The 23,294-nt window shown below is 42.6% G+C and overlaps 1 protein-coding gene across 1 annotated transcript in view; it reads right to left on the bottom strand.

Moving 5' to 3' along the window:
• Window positions 1-9,995: 9,995 nt before the first annotated feature.
• Window positions 9,996-23,294, bottom strand: part of LOC119277794 (probable metal-nicotianamine transporter YSL3) — a 109,954-nt gene continuing 96,655 nt past the window's right edge. Inside the window, exons 5-6 of the mRNA XM_037559147.1 lie at window positions 13,034-13,220; window positions 9,996-11,495 (exon numbers count right to left, since the gene is read on the bottom strand). Coding sequence (XP_037415044.1) covers window positions 10,365-11,495; window positions 13,034-13,220 — 1,318 coding nt within the window. The 3' untranslated portion in view covers window positions 9,996-10,364. The remainder of the gene's footprint in view (window positions 11,496-13,033; window positions 13,221-23,294) is intronic.

Genomic DNA, 23,294 nt, shown 5'->3' with positions numbered 1-23,294 from the left:
TTGATTAAAGCTTTTCCAGCAATGCCCAACCTTGGTTTTACCATTTGCCACCTAGCCTCTTTTCCCTTGGGTTTCCGGAGCCTGAGGGTCATCTTATTTTAACCCCCCCCCCCCACCGGGCCAGTGCTCCTCTGAGTGTTGGTCCACCTCGTCAGCCGCCGGTGGCCACCAGGGGCAACTCTGTGCTGGCCTACCGGAAGTTTGGACAATCTGATCGTGCCCTGAGAACGACATATGTGCAGCTCCTATCGGGATTTGTCGGCACATTCGGGTGGTGTTCCTGGATTTGTTTTAACTTGTCGAAGTGTCTTGTAGAACCGGGATATCGAGTCTGATCGGAACATCTCGGGAGGAGGTCTATTCCTTCGTTGACCGTGAGAGCTTTTCATGGGCTAAGTTGGGACTCCCCTGCAGGGATTTGAACTTTCGAAAGCCGTGCCCGCGGTTATGGGCAGATGGGGATTTGTTAATGTCCGGTTGTAGATAACTTGAACCTTAACTTAATTAAAATGAATCAACTGTGTGAGTTACCGTGATGGTCTCTTCTCGGCGGAGTCCGGGAAGTGAACACAGTGTTGGAGTAATGCTTGCCGCAGGTTGTTCTCTAGGTATTCGTTCATGCTTCGCTTTCTCTTCTCGCTCTCTTTTGCGAACAGGTTAGCCGCCATATATGCTAGTCGCTTGCTGCAGCTCCACATATTTACCTTGCCTTACCTATAAGCTTAAATAGTCTTGATCGCGAGGGTGCGAGATTGCTGAGTCCCTGTGGCTCACAGATTACTTCCAAACCAGATGCAGGGCCTGATGACTCCGTTCCAGATGACGCGCTTGAGCTCAAGTGGGAGTTCGACGAGGACTCACGCCATTACTATGTGTCTTTCCCTGATGATCAGTAGTGGTGCCAGTTGGGGCGATCGGGACCGTGTCGCATGTTGGGTCGATCTTTTATTTTGGCGCCGTAGTCGGGCCATGAGTGTTTGAATGATGTAATGCTATTTATGTACTCTGATTGACGTGGCGAGTGTAAGCCAACTATGTATCTCCCCTTTTATTATCTATATATTACATGGGATGTTGTGAAGATTGCCTAACTTGCGACGTTGCGTTCAATGTGGTTATGCCTCTAAGTCGTGCCTCGACACGTAGGAGATATAGCCGCATCGAGGGCGTTACATTGAAGGGCTGCTGAGGACTACTTTGAGGAAGTTCTTGAGGGTGCTCGTTTGATAGAAACCTAGTGCTCAAAAAATATTATGTTTGAGTGACATGTAATCTCATTGTAAGCGAAATGCTGTTATAAATTTTTATGAGGCTACTTTTATACTTTTGCCTGAAAGTAATGTGATGCCTCCTGGGCGACCGTTTATGTATACATGTGTATAACTTGAAAGATTGCAGTTGTCGGCTTCAACCCCCACGCATATAATGCGGAGGTGTTCGCAGAAACACGCGTTCACACTTAACCCAATGTTTTGGTCCTATTAAGGAGGTGATAGCGGAGTGAGCGAGGCAACCAGGCTATAATGCTTTAACACTTTCACTTAGCCATAGGAGTTTGACAGTGGGGCTACTAGATAGCCCTTGGTGGCTCCGCACTCTCCCGATCCTGGGGTGCGTATATGCCTGGCCGGAAAGCGGCCCTTCGTTAAGGCGGAGGAATTCTAACATTCCCATGGGTCATCGAGTGGTTGACCAGTCTCACGCTAGATCATGACAGTCAGTTTTCGGCTTTCTCTACTGAGGTGCTCGTCCGGATGAACCAGGGCACAATCGCAGTAGTTCTCCTGGTGCTACCTTAGCCGGTAAAGCGGAACGTAAGGCACCAAAACACAGGAGCCGGGCAAACCCAACATTTGACCAAAGACAATGATTCGGAGCTGATGCATATAGGGCCAAACTCATGACGCCGAACACTCCCTAAGGTATTCAGTCTTTGTGGTATAAACCGGGCCTGAAGAATGGCCTTTGTAAGAAGCCCCTTGTGTCCAGGTACGTGCATTGTTCTGGCGTGGCCACATGCCAAGACGTCAGCATCCTTCTCAATGGTGGATATCTATCAACAAGAGACAGTAAAAAAGGTTTACGCAGGGTCTTAATCTAAAAAGAATCCTTGGGTCGGGTCCCTGCTGCACGTCTGCGCCTGTGTCTCCGTTGTGCCGTATCCTGGACGGGTGTAGCACGATGATCATCTGTAAAAGAGTGGAATTTAGGTAAAAAGGTTGTCGTGCAAAAGGATAGTTTTCTAAAGAAACCATGTATAATTCAAGATAAGAAGAAATCGCCACTCGTCTGCGTGCGTTGAGCCCCTTGTACTTTTGAAAGATAGGGGTGTGACCGTTCATTCGATATGAGTAGCGGCGCCGGACTGGATTAGTTGTGTTTGAGGTCTTGACGACCTATTGGATGCTTTTGCTGGTCCGGGCGCCTTTAGTGTGCGGCTGCCAAGGCAGCCTCACTCTCTTTGGCGCGCAGAGATCGCTTGATACTTCCGTGCACTGAAATGATGCCACGTGGACCGGGCATCTTGAGTGTTAGGGAGGCGTAGTGTGGTATTGCATTAGAGCGAGCGAAAGCTTCGCGTCCGAGTAGTGCTTGATAGCCACTTCTAAACGGAGCGATGTGGAAAGTTAAATGCTCGCGACGGAAGTTATCAGGGGAGCCGAATATAACTTGTAGTAGGAGGGAGCCCGTACAACGAGCCCCTGGGCCTAGCGTTACTCCTTTAAAGGTAGTATTGCTATGGCGAATTTGTGTTGGGTCTAACCCCATCCCGCGGATTGTATCCTGATATATTAGGTTTAGGCTACTGCCGCCATCCATCAAGACTCGTGTGAAGTGGTATCCGCCAATTACTGGGTCTAATACCAGGGCAGCCCATCCTGCGTGCCAGATACTTGATGCGTAATCGCGATGGTCGAAGGTGATCGGTTGAGACGACCAGTGGCGGGACTTCGCGGTGACAAGCACTTGGGTATATCTTTCAGGGAGTGCCGCATTGTTTTTTCTCTTGATCACATGTAACATGTTTACTGTTTTGACTTCGGGTGGAAATTTCTTTTGTTCCCCCTTGTCTTGCTTGGGAGGTTCGTCCTCGTCTTCACTTGGTGTATCCTCCCCCTTGTGTGTGGCGTTAAGCTTGCCGGACTGCTTGAAGACCCAACATTCTCTGTGGGTATGATTAGTAGGTTTGCTAGGGGTACTATGGATCTGACATACTTGGTCTAGAATTTTGTTGACGCTGGACAGTTCATCCCTGGTGTCTTTGGAGGGCGGCTTTTGGTTTGGCCGAGGGACTTTGAATCCGGCATTTACTATCGTGCCCTTCGTGCTGTCTTCTTTATTCCGGCGTTTGTTATTGCTGTTGCACCGTGATTTCCCGTTTCCATCTCTAACTTCAGATGTACTAGGGTCGCTGGTGCTGCATCTGGCTAGCCAGCTGTCCTCACCCGCGCAAAAGCGGGTCATGAGGTTTCTTAATGAGGCCATCGTTCTCGGCTTGTTTTGGCCGAGGTGTCTGGCGAGCCAATCGCCGCGGACGCTGTGCTTGAAAGCCGCTAAGGCTTTGGCGTCCGGACAGTCGACAATCTGGTTCTTTTTAGTAAGAAACCTATTCCAAAGCTTTTGGGCTGACTCTCCGGGCTGTTGAGTTATGTGACTCAGGTCATCTGCATCCGGAGGTTGGACATAAGTCCCTTGAAAGTTTGCACGAAAGGCATCTTCGAGCTCTTCCCAACTTCCAATGGAGCTTTCGGGGAGGCCTTTGAGCCAGTGACGAGCTGGCCCTTTGAGTTTGAGAGGTAAGTATTTGATGGCATGGAGATCATCCCCTCGAGCCATATGTATATGAAGGATATAGTCCTCAATCTAGACCCCAGGGTCTGTTGTTCCGTCGTATGCCTCTATGTTTACGGGCTTGAATCCCTCTGGAAATTCATGGTCCAGCACCTCATTGGTGAAACATAGGGGGTGTGCGGCACCCCTGTAGCTGGGTGTGCCGCGTTGTTCGGATGTTTGTTGTGTTGCATTGTATGCTGGGGCGCTCTTGCGTGGTCCATAGATGGATCTTGTTGCACCGTCCTTTGGGTGCGAGACCTCGCATGGGTCGCGTGTTGTATTGTGAGCGGCGTTGAATGTCGTTCTGTGGTGGTAGAGGGGTCATCTATCCGACCAGGTGGTTGCTTTGATATTTGGTTGTGGGGTGTCTGAGGCCTCCTCATCGAATTCGGGTAGCAGCTTCCGCTTTGGGTAGCTCTTGGAGGGGCGATTGTCGCCGTACCTTGCTACAGTGTTGAGTATTTTGCTCCATCTGAATTAGAGCGTGTTTTGCGCGGCCTTGAGCCTCCTCTTCCGCTTTTTGAGGCTCCTTGCGGTGGCAACGAGCCTTTTACGGGCCTTCTGCTGCTCCGAGTGCCTGTCCGGCGTTATGTCATCCGGACCATTATCATTGATAGGATTTGTTTGTTCAGTTTGATTATCCGGATTGCCGTTGTCTGGCAGCGGTTCGCCCTGCTCCCTGCTCCAGCGCTGTCGAGGCGGATTTGGGGCGGCGCTTGCGTCACCACTTTGACTGCTTTTCGAGGGAACAATCCTTCGGTGCGTCCTTCCGCTCCTCGTCGTCATCTTTGGGTGCGTCCACCATGTATACGTCATATGACGAGGTGGCGTTCCAGGGCTCGATAGGCACTGGTTCTTCATCGTCTCCTTCATCGGCGTCCATACCATCAATCTCGTCGGAGTTGGTGTCAAGCATGTCGGTTAAATCGTCGACAGTGGCTACCAAGTGGGTGGTGGGTGGGCTTTGAATTTCTTCATCGTCCGTACCCCAACTTTGTTGACAGTAGTCCGGCCAGGGCTCTCCTGACAAAGAGAGAGACTTCGGTGATTTCAGGATATCACCAAAAGGCGAGTGCTGAAAGACGTCCGCGGTCGTGAACTCCATGATCGGCTCCCAATCGGATTCGCTCGGCAGGGGCGCGGAGGGTTCGGAGTCCGGTGAAGAATCCGGCTCCATGGAGTCACGAGTCTTGCAGAGTATGGGGCTGGTGTTCGGCTCAACCGCCATTGGGATCGCAGCGCCCGAGGTGGCGTCCAACCTCCCATCCTCGATCGGCACGGTCGGCTCCGAACTAGGGGTCGGAGCCGATGCGGGTGCGGCTTCCAGGGCACTGTTCGGCGGCAGAGCTAGATCATGCTCGTCGTGACAGTGCGGCGCGCTCGGCAGTGGTTCGAATCCGTCGAAGACCAAGTCCCCGCGGATGTCGGCCATGTAGTTTAAACTTCCGAATCTGACCTAACAGCCAGGGGTGTGGCTTTCGATCTGCTCTAGATGGCCAAGTGAACCGGCCCGTAGTGCGAAGCCGCCAAAGACGAAGATGTGTCCGCGGAGGAAGGTCTCACCCTGGACTGCATCGCCATTGATGATCGTAGGAGCCATCGGGCCTGACGGCGACGGCATGGAGGAACTCTCAATGAAAGCACCAATGTCGGTGTCAAAAACGGTGGATCTCAGATAGGGGGTCCCGAACTGTGCGTCTAGGCCGAATGGTAACAGGAGGCAGGGGACACGAAGTTTTACCCAGGTTCGGGCCCTCTTGATGGAGGTAGAACCCTACGTCCTGCTTGATTAATATTGATGATATGGGTATTACAAGAGTTGATCTACCATGAGATCAGAGAGGCTAAACCCTAGAAGCTAGCCTATGGTATGATTGTTGATGTGTATGTTGTCCTACGGACTAAAACCCTCCTGTTTATATAGACACCGGAGAGGGTTAGGGTTACATAAAGTCGGTTACAATGGTAGGAGATCTGAACATCCGTATCTTCAAGCTTGCCTTCCACGCCAAGGAAAGTCCCTTCCGGACACGGGACGGAGTCTTCAATCTTGTATCTTCATAGTCCAGGAGTCCGGCGGAAGGTATAGTTCGGCTATCCGAACACCCCCTAATCCAGGACTCCCTCAACTGCCATGGAAATCGAGGACAAGATCTCTTCATCACCACCACCTTCTTGTTCATCACCAAAAGAGAATTGATATCGGGTATGGGCACTCCCCTTGGCTTCCACCAAGCTTGGGGGAGGTGCCCCGGTATCATATCATCCCCACTATCTTTTGCCTTTACTTATTTTAGTTCTATCTTTTGCTTTAGATGAATAAAATTTAGTTCGATCCTTTCTTTTTGAAAGTTAGCTTAGTGATCTATCCTTGTAATCATGTGCGAGATATATAATAAAAATATTTTGAGTTTTTTCTATCGTTACTTTCATGTTGCAATTAAAAAAAGGAAATAAATAAAAATAAAGGAAATAAATGAAAAAGATCATATGCTAATCTTATGGTAGGTGATGACACCACATAAGGAAAAGTATAAGTAGAAAATTTTATTAGAGATTGACAAACATAGCATTAGTCAATGATGCAACTCATGAAAGAATTAATAAGGGAAGAGAAGATTCACATATAAATATACTATCCTAGAAATCTTTTGTGAATATGATCCCTCATCAAAATATTATATGCCAAAATTCTTGACCTTGGACAAGGAAGACAACCTAATGGTTTATGTTTGTTTATATTCACCTAGAAGTCATATTGTCATAGATCCTTTAACATGTGGTGCTTGCCCCCTACCTTTGCTATCCAAAAATTCCGCACTAAGTAGAGATACTACTTGTCTATCCAAAAACCCTTAAACCCAAATCTTATTTTCAAGATTCCACCATACCTACCTAGGGATTGAGAAAGGTCCCTCAAGTAAGTTGTCATCAGTGCAAAAAGGCAATAAAAATTGCGTCTAAAAGTGGGAGATCATTTAGTGTAAGAGAAAATTGACCATTGCACGAACTTGTGATGGTGAAGAATAAAAGCGACAGACTGCATAATAAAGGTTGCTATCACAAGGGGCAATGCCACATGACGTTCTTTTGCATTAAGGGGTTGAGCATACAAAAAAATAAGCGCATGGCAACCTCTGCTTCTCTACGAAGGGCCTATTTTTACTTTTATTTATTTACTTTTATGCATAGAGTCAAAGTTTTCCCTCTATTCCTTTTTATTTATCTCCTTTGGCAAGCATCATGTGGTGAGGAAAAGATCTAGGCATATATCTCCAGCTGAATATAAATAGCATGAGCTATTATTGTTGACATCACCCTTGAGGTGAATACGTTGGGAGGCAAAACTACAAGCCCCTATCTTTCTATGTGTCTGGTTGAAACGTTTTGCTCATGTGTACGCGGTGAGTGTTAGCAATCATGGAAGACTATATGATGTTTGAGTATGTGGATTTGCCTAAAGGCTCCAACATGTGACTCTTCCTAAAAAGATGATGAATTGTAGTTGCAAAGTCGACTTCGAACATAGATTGTTGGTTTCTAATAGAGTTTCTACTTTATACTTCAATAATGTGATGATTTATCACTTATTCATGAGAAGTATATGATAAAAGTTCTTTGATAAAAGTCTTATGTTTAAGTTTGTTGCTGTTATAATAATGAACATGATGCTTCTATGTCGTATTTTGTTTTTATCCACACCTCTTTCTCTAAGCATGTGGACATGTTTTTTGATTTTGGTTTTCGCTTGAGGACAAGTGAGGTCTATGCTTTGGGGAGTTGATACGTCCATTTTGCATCATGTTTTCCTACTGTTATTTATGATATTTTTATCCATAATAATGCTTTTTGGAGTAATTCTAATGCCTTTTCTCTCATAATATGCAAGGTATACACAAAGAGGGAGAATTCTGGCAGCTGGAAATCTAGACCTAGAAAAGCTAAGTCAAGCTACCTATTCTGCACAACTCCAAACAAGATGAAACTTCATGGAGAATTTTTATGGAATATATGAAGAATATTGGAGCAAATAAGTACCAGAGGAGGCCCAACACATGGGCACAACCCACCTGGGAGTGCCAGGGAGCCCAGGCGCGCCCTAGTGGGTTGTGCTCACCCAGGCCCACCTCCGGTGCCCATCTGCTGGTATATAAGTCATTTTGACCTATAGAAAGAATAAGGAGAGGACTTTCGGGACAGAGCGCCGCCGTCTAAAGGCGGAACTTGGGCAGGAGCAATTTTGCCCTCTGGCAGAGCGATTCCGCCGGGGGAACATCCCTCCCGAAGGTGGAAACCATCGTCAGCATCATCACCAATAACTCTCCCATCTTGGGGAGGAAATCTCCATCAACATCTTCAACATCACCATCTCATCTGAAACCCTTGTTCATCTCTTGTGTTCAATCTTGTTACCGGAACTATAGATTGGTTCTTGTGGGTGACTAGTACTGTTGATTACATCTTGTAGTTGATTACTGTATGGTTTATTTGGTGGAATATTATATGTTAAGATCCAATATGCTATTTAATACCCCTCTGATCTTGAGCATGATTATCATTTGTGAGCAGTTACTTTTGTTCTTGAGGTCACGGGAGAAATCATGTTGCAAGTAATCATGTGAACTTGATATGTGTTCGATATTTTGATTGTATGTATGTTGTGATTCCGTTAGTGGTGTCATGTGAACGTGGACTACATGACACTTCACCATATTTGGGACTAAGGGAATGCATTGTGGAGTATAAATTAGATGATGGGTTGCGAGAGTGACAAAAGCATAAACCCCATTTTATGCGCTATTTCGTAAGGGATCGATTTGATCCAAATGTTTAATGCTATGGTTAGAATTTATTCTTAATACTTTTCTCGTAGTTGCGGATGCTTGCGGGAGGGTTAATCATAAGTAGGAGGTTTTCTTCAAGTAAGAATAACACCTAAGCACCAGCCCACCCACATATCAAATTATCAAAGTACCGAGCACAAATCAAATCAACATGGTGAAAGTGACTATATGAAAATCAAGTGTACCCTCAAGAATGCTTTGCTTATCATAAGAAACCATTTTGGTATGCCATTTGCCTCAAAAGTATTGGGCTACCTTGCTACACTTCTGCTACTATTATCGTTACTCGCTCGTTACAAATTATCTTGCTATCAAACTACTCTGCTACTTACAATTTCAGCACTTGCAGACATTACCTTGCTGAAAACCACTTGTCATTTCCTTCTGCTCCTCGTTGGGTTCGACACTCTTACTTATAGAAAAGAGCTACAATTGATTCCCTATACTTGTGGGTCATCACACACACAAACAAGGCAAAAATTTTAAACTCTATCGCGGAAAGGGGGTAAAAACCGTTTGTATAGGACGTCTCTGCATTAGTTTATACATGGCAGGTACAAACACAATACGAACATCACAACTTTCAGATAATTCACGAGAAACGTCCTTTGAATAATTTAGCTAAATTGTTGTTCAGATGGTCTCTGTGGCGATGTTTTCTGTTGGTCTCTGTGCCAATAGTGCAATGAGTCATCTATCAAAAGTCGTCGCAAAAGAAATCACTGGGCAATGGTCACCGTCAAGGCAAATAAGAATGCAGTATTACGTAAAAAATAATTTAGTATGAGAGTAATCATTTGTTGGTAGTTGAGGAAGACATCCTTTAAAAAATAGTTCACTTAACTTCCGGCCTATAGTTGGTCTCTGCGCTAATTGGTGTCCATTCACAAGAAACGTTCTTCGAATCGTTCATGTATTTTTTGTTTTATTCGTTGCTTTCTTCTTGGGTGAAGTTGGTCTTTCCACCCATGCACATAGTTGGTATCTTCAAATGTGTTCAAATAGTTCATTTAACTTTCATTTTATCTTTCACATAATTCCCTTAACTTCTGGGCTGCAGTTGGTCTCTGCGCCAATTGGCACAATGGGTCATCTAGTATACATAGTTCCCAAAAAGTAGGGATAAAGGCATCTAGAGTCGTCGATATTTAGGACAAACTGTAGTGACCAATGTGCACTATATGTTAGATGTTTCCACATTTCAACAAATAATTGACAATCATATGCATGACACATGTATTTACATAGAGTCAAAAATCAGTTAAGTGTAAACACCTACCCATTGAATAACAATACATTGAGGAATTTGTGCCTACATAGGTTACCACTATGTTTTGACATTATGAAACTACAAAGAGAGTGTAATAGTGTGGGTGTACTTACACACTCTTAGTAAGTAAATAATTATAACATGATATAGAGAAGTACATTAATGTGCATTAAGAGAATGCACCCACTCTTACATTAAAGCTGAATTCCTGGGATCATCACTTTTTGTATAGTTTCTGCAATGCCTACTATTTCAATGCCACAATGTTGATATAGTGTTTGCAGTACATTAATGTTTGCAGTACTATTTGTAATCCTTGATCGACTTGTTGATAGCTACAAAGTATTGCTTGATCCACCCTCAGAGACATATGTCCAAACAAATATTTAGTTACTTTTACCTGTGAAATGCATTCCTCATGGCTTTGTAGGCGCGGAGATAGTTTTTATGAAGGAATCTGCCAAGTCAAGTTGTTTCCCGCTCTGAATGAACTTCATGCACATGGGTGGCTCCACACTGAAAAGGGTGAGCATTGATGATGGTAGTGCAAATAGCCCGTCTCCACACATCAAGCCTGCTGCAACTGCTGATGATAGTAAAATGGCACTTTGGCTATTAATTTTAGTCCATACAAACATCACTATAGTGCCTATGCACATATCAATGGGGCCAGATGATCCAATGAAGAATGGCAATGCAAACACGGTGACATTGGGAATGTAGTTCATTATTTTCCAGCCTTTCCTCTGAGACACAATTGAGAGTGTGTTGACTGCAATGGCAAAGCAAGCTGCAGCAAAGCAAAACTTTAGACAATGGTCAGGGAGCTCCTTGACACCTCCTATGCCAACCACCGCGATGGAACGATAAACCCCAGCATATGGACATGGGTATTCTGAGTCTGGTGCTCCAATGGGAATGTGTGCCTTGGCCGTGTTTTGGAAGGCACGGAAGATGCATGGGGTAAGAATTGAACCAGTGATTATACCCAAAATTTGCATGATGACCAGGGCTCGTTGTGAGGTTAGTGTCATGTAACCTGTCTTCACGTCTTGTGTTGCTTGCGAGGAAACATGAAGTGCTGACACCACTAGCCCACATGCTACAAGGCTAGCGACAATTGCACCAGGTTTGGCAACCCATGCTGAGACGATGAAGATTGTGAACTTGGCGTAAGTATATGCAACATTCCAGTCCGTGAGCCCAGTTGCATAGGTATTGGTGAGCGCAAGTATCGGTATAATAATGTAAATTGTAAGGACATTAAAGAAAGTTATCTGGTAGAACATCCTTGGGATAATAATTCCACAGATTATTGCACACACCACGTATGCAGTCACTGGTATGGAAAAAGGTATTCTATTTTCAAGGAATACCTCAATCCTTCTACGATCATCATAATTAAGACTCGGGTGTTTTCTCAAGTAGTTCCCCACCACTGAATCTGTTTCTTGTTGTTTTTGTTTGAAGTCAATGAAGGCAGTGACAAGTAGTATAATGAAGTTATAAATACCATCAACAACGATAAGTGTAACTGTAATAAAGACCTGTTAAATAACTTTGAAGAGTTAGACCACATAAAATGCTAAAGGAAAAGAAAGAAAAAGTAACTTACTGACATATTTATTAGATTTTATTTATGTTTCAACATCTGCTATTTCCTTGTGCGTCTTTCCTAGCTTTAGTTTTATAAGTGACTTGACCCCCATAGTTTTGAGACGAGGAACCAAATAGTTAGCATTTGTGGTTGTAAGTTTGATTGGAAGTTTGCTTATTTTGCAGACTATTCCATACTTCAAAATTTTAATATTTCAAAGGATCAAGTGAAAATTTGACTGAAACTTTGCCTAATTGTTGGAGACTATTTCGTCCTTCAAAAGTTAACAATTCAAAGAATCAAAAGAAAAGTTGTAAATAGACATGCCAATAAATCCAACAAACAATGAGTTAACACACTATGACTTTGAGTATTATTGTGGAGAAGAACTACATTATGGTTATGAGTGAAACGGTTACTAAAGTGGGAATTCTATTCGTCCAAGTTATTTAGCCAAAATGAAAAAGGTATGAAATATTCTTAGACTACCACAATAAAAAGGTCGGGTATAATCAAATTGTGTTGTTGTCAATGAATATTTTACTTGTATTTTTCACTTTTAGATGTTCCCTAAAAAGGCTAGATTTTGGTAACAATTGACAACTAGAGACAGGGCTTGAATGCTATCGTATATAACACTTGTGGGAAGTATCACGTAGCGCGTATTTTTGTTTATTTTATTTTCGTGAAAACAACTTGCACTCAACTTTTGACTCTACAAAAATAATCTTCCGCCCTTCATGGTAAATGATAATAGATAAGGTAGAGTTGGCCTATAAGAAGGACTACGAAGTGAAATAGATTAATAATTAATATGCTAAGTAAGGTCAGCTAAAGATTGTTATCCGATATCTCAACGCGTAAAATCAGTAATTAATTGTAAGTTTAAACAAATCATTTTATTTTACCCGTTCTTGCAGATGTCTCGCAAAAGAGGGAGAACTTTTCTAATATTTGGGACTACTTGCTAAGAGAAGTTACTTCCAAAATTTAATGTGCCAAGCCGAGTTCATAAAAAATGGTTAGGACAACATTAATAGATTTGTCTTGTATTTTTTATAAAAAAAACTTTAGTAATGTACTGAGTCTATAAAAGGGTGTGGGAGGAAAATAAAACTATCCTAGACAGTTCAGCGAGCTATAACAGTTGTTTGTAAAGTTGAAACTAAGAGATTGCGAGGATATATTTGTCCACACTAGCTCCACCGCCATGTATTTTGGGGATAACCATGATAAATCGATGCTCTTTCATTAAAGATCAAACAAAGTATATTTAGATATTCTACAATAATTGCATCGAATTTTGTGTGATCGGACTGGGAAATGTGATTATAGCCCGCAATATAGAGGTAGTAATGAGACTCCATAGATACAAATAAACTTAGATAGTATTTTATAAAGTGCAATTTTTTTCGTATAGAAGTAGTATCTTGGTAAAAATTAAATTAGATGAAATTCCAACCAACAAGTAAATTCTTTAGTACATACCTTGTATCCATTTGATCCAACTAAACTTGTTGGATTACTAGTGTGATACCATTGCCCACTTTTTGTTTCGAGAAAAGGGAACAAAAAACCCCATGATGTGATGCCTCCGACTAGCAATGTAATATTTACCATAGGTGGGCAAATCATTCCCACACCAATAAATGTTGTAGAAAAGTCAAAGAAGAACCTGTAGGCACATGATTATATCTATCATTATTCCAAGTAGCTCACTTGTGTTTTCTATAAGGGATATACATGCCTATATACAATTGTTGTTTCTTTGAATTTTTTTATTGAGTTTGTATAATATATTTAACCTATTTGAAGTTCCAAATTTACATCTAGTTGTAATCAGAATAAATATGCTTATAGGGTGAATGATTACTGTTATAAGAGTCATACTCGTGCATCTAAAAATGTCACAAAAATCCATCAATATCCAATGTATTAGAACATCTGTAAAGGCAAAAAACATTGGGAAAATGCACAAAGGACTACATCATGGTATTGGAAAACATCAATAATCATGCATGTGTAATTCATATTTTTTCACAATATAAATCATGTGAATGTACATTGATGTATACAATTAGGGAGGGTAACTCTACACATAGTGGGGAGTATTAGGGCATGCTTATTAACAAGATTTCATAGGTAAAATTCTCATGTGGCACTATATGTAATAAGAAAAGAGAGACCAATTTTATCTTAATCTAAATAGTTATCTTAGAACCTAATGCAAGACATCTTTTAACTTGTCTCTCACCAAAAGCATTAAGTAATGGTTGTTTGGATACAATACTGAGATATAGTTCACTAGAACTGCTATAGCTAAACATATATTAAAGGAGATTATATACAACTTAAGATATAGTGTGCGGGGACTACCCTCATGCTGCATGCCTTATTTATTCTGTGATATATATAATCATTATTGCATAGTATCAGAAGTTAATATTTCAGATCGTCTCATTTATTATTTTTCATGAAACACAGTATATCATCATTTATCGTGATACATTATCATTATATGATACATAATCCTCTTTTCTTCATTTAACAGCATGCCACTTGAGCCAAGTTGCCTGTTTTTTTTGTAGATGAGCCAATTGTGCTAGTTGGTACACATGACACCTACTAATACATCCATGGGAAGTATCGTGAAATATGTATTAACAAATGAAATATCAAGATATTGTAAATGGGAAGTTCGTTGTTGAATATAATTAGAGTAATTGTGAATAAATAGGACAATTAGCGCGTGATTCAATTTGAGCTACAATGTTTCCAACTTAGATTATTATTCCTTTGAACAATTCTTGTTCCACGGTGAACTTATATTATCATCCATTGTATCAATTATTTTCCATTTTCACGATCAACTGGATCAAATAGAACTTGGATTTCTTAAACCAGCATGGATGTACAACGTATTAAACATAAGAGCTATCAATCTAGCAGAAGCATAATGTTCATTTAACCTCTATGGGGTGCAGTCAGTTATGTAACTCGCTGTGTGACGAAGCAAAATAGAACTACCAGTGAATAAGACAATATTGTAGAACGTTACATATTGAAATGTTTTCAAATACATTCTCCTTTTGCCACAACAAATAAAAATCTTGGGACCATCAAAGTGAAATTTATTTACGAAATAAAGCATAAAAATATAATAGCTCAACAATCACCACAATTTTAATGATGTCAAACAATTTGTGAGTCTAGAATATGACATCTCACAAATAAGTCTGTATCTTTCGATAATAAATCTTCCAAGTAACTAATAACATTTAGAGAAGGAGTGCATATTTTTCATTTTGTGTATTAACACCTTTTTCAATCGTAAATCCCCATTCTTTATAGGTATGTTGGAAAACTTGGGCCTCCGGAGGAGCAGCCCACTAGCCCATTGTGGACCCATCAATCATTATAAGTGCAGTCAAAAATCATTAATAAAGAGAACTCTGCCCCTATTCACTTTGTCAATTTTACTTTCTATACAATGGAGTTGATTGACTAATTCATCTACATCTACTTGACTCTTGCTCTGCAACCCTTGGACCAGACTCAGTGGAAGAGGTTGTGGAACATGTTATCAGTACAACATCTCCACCAACTCATCATCAGGCCTACATTCAGCAGTCTTTCATCTATCCCACAGAGATATTAATTCAAATTTGTTTCTCAAAAATGAATCTGCATGTCATTATAACTTTTTCCATGATCCCATAACTTTTTGGATTATTTTACGGAAATGTTAACGCCCACACGTGTGGGCATTAGCCAACTCACCCACACGTCTCCATCACCGTTCAGTAACTTCTGCACGAATCTTGGCACGAATTAGCTGATTTTGTATGCCACGTAGGACAACTCGTGTGTGTGGTGTGTGAGAGAGGTCGCCCACACATCCCTTTTACCATATGGAGTGGCCGGTGTGTGGGCGTTCAGCAGTTCGCGCCACACGCCACTTTGCACGCGCACACAAGGGCTAGTGTGTGGGCATTTGCCATCTCGCCCACACGTCCGTCTCCTCTCCCACACCCAAGCTACTAGTTGCCATGTGTTTTCGCAGCGCACATGGCAACTGCCCCTAGTGTGCTTTATAAGCAGGTGGCAACTCTCTTTTTTTACCCGAGTTGCCATGTGTTTTTGCAGGGTACACGGCAACTGCCTAGTGTGCACGTAAGCAGATGGCAACTCTCTTTTACCGAGTTGCCATGTGTTTTTGCATGGTACATGGCAACTGCCCCAACGTGCACGTAAATGGCAACTGCCATAACGTGCACGTAAGCAGATGGAAACTCTTCCTTTTTACATGGCAACTGCCCTAGCATGCTTGTGAGCACATGACAACTCTCTCAACTGCCTAGTGTTAGTATGTGGCAACTCCTAAAATTATGAAATCATGGCAACTACATTAGATCAGACCATACATGGCAACTGCAGTTGAGCAACCATGGCAACTGCAGTTGTCCGACATGGCAACCGTAGTTCAGCGACATGGCAACTGCAGTTAAACGAACATGGACGAGGGTCTGGACCATGGCAACTGCGGGCGCACGGTGGGCGTCACGCGTGGCGTGCGGGACCAGGAGGGTACGAGGCCTGACATACGAACGTGTGGGCGTTATCAACTTCGCCCACACACACGCATGTGAGAGGGTTCGGGAGGGGAAAAAAGAGGTGTGTGGGCCTTAGTTGTTTTGTCCACACGTAGATGTGTGGGGTGGTTGCTGTCCATGCCACACGAGACGTGTGGCACAACTACCCGATACACCACACGTGTGGCAGTTATCGGGACCCTTATTTTATGTATAACGTAGATTTATGAAGTTACCCGGAGGTATCCATGTTCCAAACCAAGATAGAGGAAATAAGGGTGTATGTAGTGTTCAACTAAAAAGTCACTGTATCAACTTAAACATTCCTATGGAATATGGTATAATCACTGGAGGTATTTCATTCAACAGAAGGGATATACGTATGCATCAGCACCGATCAAACTCATGGCAACTACGGTCGTAATGAATCATGGCGCTGCATGTCCTCTGCGGATGAAGGTGTCCCGGTCTTCCCTCTTTAATGATATAAGACGTGGGACGAGTAGATGATCTCGAGCAAGACCCAGACTCTCGACAACATTGGCCGGTCATGCATGCATGCACTAATATGCTAGGATTGAACGTTAGGACCATCAATTAAGAACAATTAGGAGCCGGCCTGCCAGTGTAGTTGATGGGCGGAAGTACGCCGTAGAGACCGCAGGCTGTATACATGGCGCCAACTATCTTGCTAGAACAACAGTGCCCTGTGTTTTGAAAATTGGCCAAAAAAATGGATTTCGGCCGAATTTCGGCCATCTGGGCCTGGGGCGAAATCTATCTTTCGCCGAAATTGATCAAACTTGGCAAATTTTTTTGTCAAATTTCAGACAAATTTTTTGAAAATGGCCGAAATTCGGCCATCTCAGCCAGGGGCGAAAAAAATCTCAAACCGAAAATCAAAACGCCAGCGGCTCCTCTGCTCGCTGTCCATCTTCCACTGCGACAGTGTTCCACTTCCATCACAGTCTATGTCGACCTGATTACTTCCATGCTCCGCGCCAATATCGTGCGTGCGTGTGCTAATATGCTGGGTGGAAGTATGCTGCAGAGACCGCAGAGCACCTAGACGGCAGTCGCCGCCTTGCCAGTGCAGCAGCGGCTACTCTTCTTGCCGTTCATCTTAGACAGCGACCGTGCTTTCCCATGGTCTATGTCTACCTCCTTATGGTCTGACCGCTCAGCATGAGAAACACTCAGGTATATGTGTGTTTGCACACTCATATGTTATATATGTTCATTCCATTGCCTAAATATTGGGTGCCTACCGGACTGCTACAATTTTCAACCTGCCTGCACGTTGCGTTTTGTTCTTTATTCATTAACTAGATGCACAATTTTGTAGCAGACTGGATTCTTTGGCTAGCAGCAATTTTGAAGAGGTGAGGGAGAGGAGAAAGGGTTTTAGCTGAGGGCGAGGTTTTTTATTGGATGTCCCCGAAGGGCCAGAGCTAGATTTTTTGGTGGCTAAGAGTGAGGTGTGCGTGCGAGAGAACATGTGTTACACCTCTGCATGAGCGCGTTGGCATAAATCCCAGCTAATTATTCCTACAGAAAAACTTCTTTTCAGAAATAAAAGAGTCATTTGGATTAAAAAATAAGTAAATAAATAATGAGCTATGGTTATGACGTGTGTTTAGCCAAAATTATATGATTTTTCCTTTCTATATGATTATATGGAAAAAGAAACCAATTGTTATTTGGACTGGAATTTGCTGCATATGTTCACCACAAAACAACTGATATATTATGGAAGTGGAAAATATGGACCTAATGAAATTTTGAATAATTGCAAATTTCAGGTGGCATTTGGTGGTATGAAATATCCTGAATGATATATACGGAATCTTCTGGGACAAATAGTGGGTGATTCAGGTATAACATATGATGTCTATCTGAATATCCAATGAGAAAATATAAGAAATCTAAAACAAAACTATATTGGCAACATGCACTAATTTGAAAATGCTAACATATTAGTTTTCATTTTTTTGCATAAACCAAATTACAGTGTTCACATAATAAAAGAAAAAGGTGTTCCCTATGTAACTTTGTGAAGTTCTTGCCTGTGCAAGCTCTCTCTTTCCTCCCGCTCCTCCGCCACTGGTTCAAGCATCAATCTGTTACTACAAATTAGTTTTTAAAGTTTTAAACATTTTTTACAGCGCTGTTCAGTGAGAGGTGTGTCAAGTTCATCGTCTTGGAATTGAACACATTCTGACGTGTTTCGATCAATTAGCTAGATAGCAAGGCAACCATCAGTGAGAATGGGAAGAAGGATAAGCGGCAATATGGGTGGAGTGTCATGTTAAAATAGAGGACATGGACATACTTGAATCTGGCTTATTGGGTTAGGTACATGTGTTTTTCTTTTACCCATTGCAACACACGAACATGTTTGCTAGTTACTATATAATATTGTAATATCAAGTTGTATTCCAAATTATAAGCTCAAATAATGAGGCACTTGTGATTTCACCTTCAAACCTCAAACATTCCCTTTCAAATCTACGATTTCTTCACTTGGAGATGCTCCAGTTACTAAACAATGCACATCCCAACTTTATCGAAACTTTTTAACACAGCCTTTTGAGGTCATATGATCACACCATTCCAAGTCTCATATTTTTCATATTTCATTTATAGTTTTTTCAATAAAATACAAATAACCTCCAACTAAATATTTCTGTTTTCATGCCTTAATGTTTGATGTTCACAAGCATTTCAGAGATAAGACCTACAAAGCTACTCAATAAATGAAATATGAAAGTTCTATCAGATTTTAGGCATTCTCCTATACTTGTTGTTCTAAATTGAGTTATATCCATTAATAACCAAGAAATCCATTTAATGGTTTAAAATAGCAAGTGCACCATAATAAAATATGGTGCAATATTTTATTTTCAATATACAAAATTGTTGGAGCCTCTTCATTAATAGTTAAAATGCACTTCATATGCTTCCTTAAGTAGCTACCTCAAAAATCCAAATTATTACATAAAAGAGATGGAAATTAAGGTATATTACTGCTCCATCAGTTCCATAATGTAGGTCACATGGATTTTTTGAAAAATCAAACTTCAAAAGCTTTGACCAAGTTTGTGAAGAAAAACATTCACATCTAGAATGACAAATATATATCATCAGATTCACCATAAGATGTAGTTTCATATTTCCATATAAACTTGGTCAAGTTTGTAAAGTTTCATTTTTTAAAGCAATTATATGCACTACATTATGAAATGTAGGGAGTATATAATAGTGAAATATAAGTTTTGGTAAAAATCTAGAGCTCCCTAACCCTAATTATTTTATCCTTTTGCTCAATTTACATCATACGTACTAGTGATGAGCGTGAACACCTACTTGTTACTGGAAGCTACACATAAATGTGGCAAATTGTGATAACTGGGAAAAATTCACCAAGTACTTAGCTCTCATGGTGCCTCCCTCGACCACTCTCTCGAAAACCATCAGCATTACCTTACACCACTCTATCCCTTCCTCCCACTCCATCACTAGTCGACCAATATGGTGAGATTTGAGTTTAGTGCATGGCCTCGATTTTGACCAATGGTAGTTGAGAAGGACCGAATAATGAATGCTTCACAAAGGGACTAAGGGAGACTACCATGAGATAAATTAACTTCTTTCAAAATAGGTTCGGTTCAGGCGACAAAAAAAGATCAGGACAAGATAGACTGAGCCGATTCAGTGACTTCCATAGTCGCCCTCACTAAACTGACTTGGGTCTGGACTACGATTCAGATCAAGTCTTACCGAAATAGGATTTCCTTTTTGTCTCATATGTCACTTGGACTTTACTTTTTTATGTTTTTACCCTTGCAATGGTCAGGTGTGGTTGTCATAATTCATATCTCCTCTAGCTGCAGCTTCAAACGGCAGCGTTGGTGGGCCCACATGGTGCTTTGGAGTGTCCTACCTCACATAGATCTAATGCGGGGCGTGCTTGGCCACAACATGATGCAAGGCATTGCCATCGTGCTTGGTGGCATCTTCTGCTAGAGTAGCATCTGCATCAGCCAATGCCAGAACCTGCTCTGGAAATTGTGGGAATCAACTTCCTAGAGTCTAGCCAAAGCATCTATAAGGGAGCTTACTAAATGCAATAGCTTACGTAGTTGTTTGTTATTTGGTGGATCTAGATTCATATGTTTGATGTTGCTATATGTGTTGAATTTTAGTAATGTTAGTCTTAGTAATGTGAAACCGAAATGCATCTTGTGGTAATTAATGTTAATATATGTTATATATGTTGTGAATGCATACGGTAGTGCATGTTGTTATTGTTGGCACAGATCCCCTATACGTTGCTCGTAGACGAGTGCTTTCCGTCTAGAGCACACTTGTAGTCGTCAGACCGGCTGAGTTACTTTTGCAGAACGCACGTTGACTACGTAGACGTACAAGTAAGCAAGCAAGCAAGCAGCTGGATTGATTCCGGCTAGAACGCACCAGCACAACTATAACAGGCACACGAGCACACAGTCGATATGATGGCTAACAGGGCCGTGTCGGTCCTGCGATTTGTATTGCTTTGATCGGGTACATAGGTATTTAAAGAAGCTAAACTAGCCTATCTAAATCCTACTTGGATGATTGCACCAAGTCCATACCGGACTGGACTACCTAGCCGTGGTTGACTCCAACAATCACCCCCCAACCATGATGTCCTCACTTCACAGCTTGGACGTGGATCCTTCCCCACATCTCTATGAACTTCTGTCGCCCCAAAGACTTGGGTCAGAATATCTGCAAGCTGATCATTGGTGCAAATGTAGTTGACTTCAATCTTGCCTTCTTCCATGCAATCCCATATGTAGTGATACCTTATATCAATGTGCTTACTTCTATCATGATGCACTGGATTCTTACATAGAGCAATCGTGGACTTGTTGTCAACGTAGAGCACCACTCCTTCCGGTTCCTTGTCAGTGAGGTCATCGAGTAGCCTTTCTAGCCACACACCTTGTCCTGCCGCGGTTGCAGCTGCAATATACTCCGCTTCACAGGATGATAATGCGACCACCTTCTACTTTTGTGATAGCCAACTCACTATGCTTCTTCCCAAGAAATATGCCATGAGGTATTTTTACGGTCGTCAATATCTCCTGCCAAATCGCTATCACTGTTGCCAAGTTGCTCCACCATCTCATTCCGCTTCTCTCTCAAATAGACACAACCGAAGTTAGTTGTCCCTTTGATGTACCTGAGTATTTGTTTCACAGCTGCCCAATGTTCTGTCATGGGTGCTTCCATGAAGCGACTCACTACGCCAACGGAATAGGCCAAGTCCGGTCATGTATTCACAAGATACCTTAGGCTTCTGACCACACTTCTATACTCCGTTGCATCAACCGCGGGTTCTTGGCTCGTCTTGCTAAGTTTAAGTCGAGGCTCCATTGGAACATGACTTGGATTGCAGTCCTCCATGCTACAGCTTTCAAGAATCTTCTTTGCATATGCCTCCTGGCATAGTGTGATTCCCTCCGGCTTTTTATGTACCTCGATCCCGAGATAATAAGTCAAGAGCCCTAGATCACTCATCTTGAAAAGCTCCTTCATTCGTAGCTTGAATCTAGCAATCTCCTCCTCATCTGCTCCAGTTATCGAGAGATCATCAACATAGATGCCCACTAGCAGACGATCCTTGCCTTTACCTCGCTTGTACATAGCATGCTCCAGTGGACGTTTCTCAAAACCAAGAGAAACTACTGTACGATCAAGCTTGATGTTCCACGCCCGAGGAGCTCGGCATAGCCCGTACAATGCCTTGTGTAGTTTCAACACCTTGTGCTCCTCTCCTTTTTTGATGTAACCCAGTGGTTGTATATTAGTTGTAGCTCGGCAGGAGCGCTAGAAAGCAACAACGCTCGGCTAGAGGGAGGCGTCTCAGAAACCACGCAAGCAAGGCCAGCAGTTCTAGCTGCCACGGCTCAAGGAAGCAGCAAAGATTCTGTGACAGCCTAGGTTTTGCCCTTTCTTATTTGCTTGATTTTTCATCTGATTTTTTTTTAAACTTGGAGTTTTTCAATCTTTTCATATGGACTTAAACACTTGGGCATCCTTGGCTTTCACCCAAGTGCTTCACTTCCCTCCTAAATCATCATTTCACTTCTGACCAACCCAAAAATAATCTTTGGAATATTTTTCTTAAAAGAAAAATATTCATTTTCTTTCAAAAACCCTAAGCCAGATCAGTTTGCTTCAAAGCAACCCCAATTTTTATGGCTCAGAAAAATCTGAGAAAATTCATAAATATTCTGTGAACCCTAGTGCACCTTCCTGAGCAAAAATATTTGAGCACTTTTTGGAATATTTTTGGTACAGAAAATCTTTTCTGTTCTGGACAGAAATGGTGGTTTCTACAACAACTACCATTTTACTTGCTCCACTTGACCTGAACTTTCTTATGCATCTTTACCTTAGTAACTTATCACTAGCCTCCAAAGCACAACTTCAAACTCCAAGGCATTTGACCACAGTAGCATCACAAAGTTACTGACCAGAAACTTACTTGGTGTGTGAAAACTTCTCTACTGCACCTGGATCCAAACCAAATCGTGGTAACACCCAAAACTACCACGAACAACATGCCAAACATTGAGTTCATGCTTAGATCGACCTGATGTCATAGTTCACGTGGTGACCGTGTTCGTCCAGGCGTGCTGGCATGCAGCCGACGCGCTCTACGACGCGCCCGAGCCTCTGTTGCTCGCTTCCTCGCCTACCCAACCATGCCAAACCTCGCCACCATCATCGTCTCAATATTCTTAACTCCTCCCTGGCGCTCGCCGACACCGGAGCTCGCTGCGGCGAGCATGGGCAAGGTCCGGCCAGCCCAATAGTGCCGAGCGCACTGTACTCGTCGCCATCCTCTTGATCCTGTGCTCGTCTCCGCCCGCCCACAGTGGCCGCATGACCCCCATCGCCTTCTCCCCCTCTCACTAATGCCGCTCATCGCCGGGCGCTGTGGACAGGTGTCCACCGGCGGAGCCCGAAGGACCCTCGCCGCTCGCCTATATATAGAGCCCTCCCCAGCCTCCTCGAGCACCATCCAGCACTCACACACACCCCACGATCGAGTAGGAAGCCGGAGCCTGGCCTGGCAGGCCTCGGGCCGCCGTCCCCGAGCT

This window comes from Triticum dicoccoides, chromosome 1A (assembly GCF_002162155.2).
Source record: "Triticum dicoccoides isolate Atlit2015 ecotype Zavitan chromosome 1A, WEW_v2.0, whole genome shotgun sequence".
NCBI classification, from domain to species: Eukaryota; Viridiplantae; Streptophyta; class Magnoliopsida; order Poales; family Poaceae; genus Triticum; species Triticum dicoccoides.
Note: the sequence above shows the minus strand (reverse complement) of the source record. Positions and strands in the feature narration are given on the sequence as shown.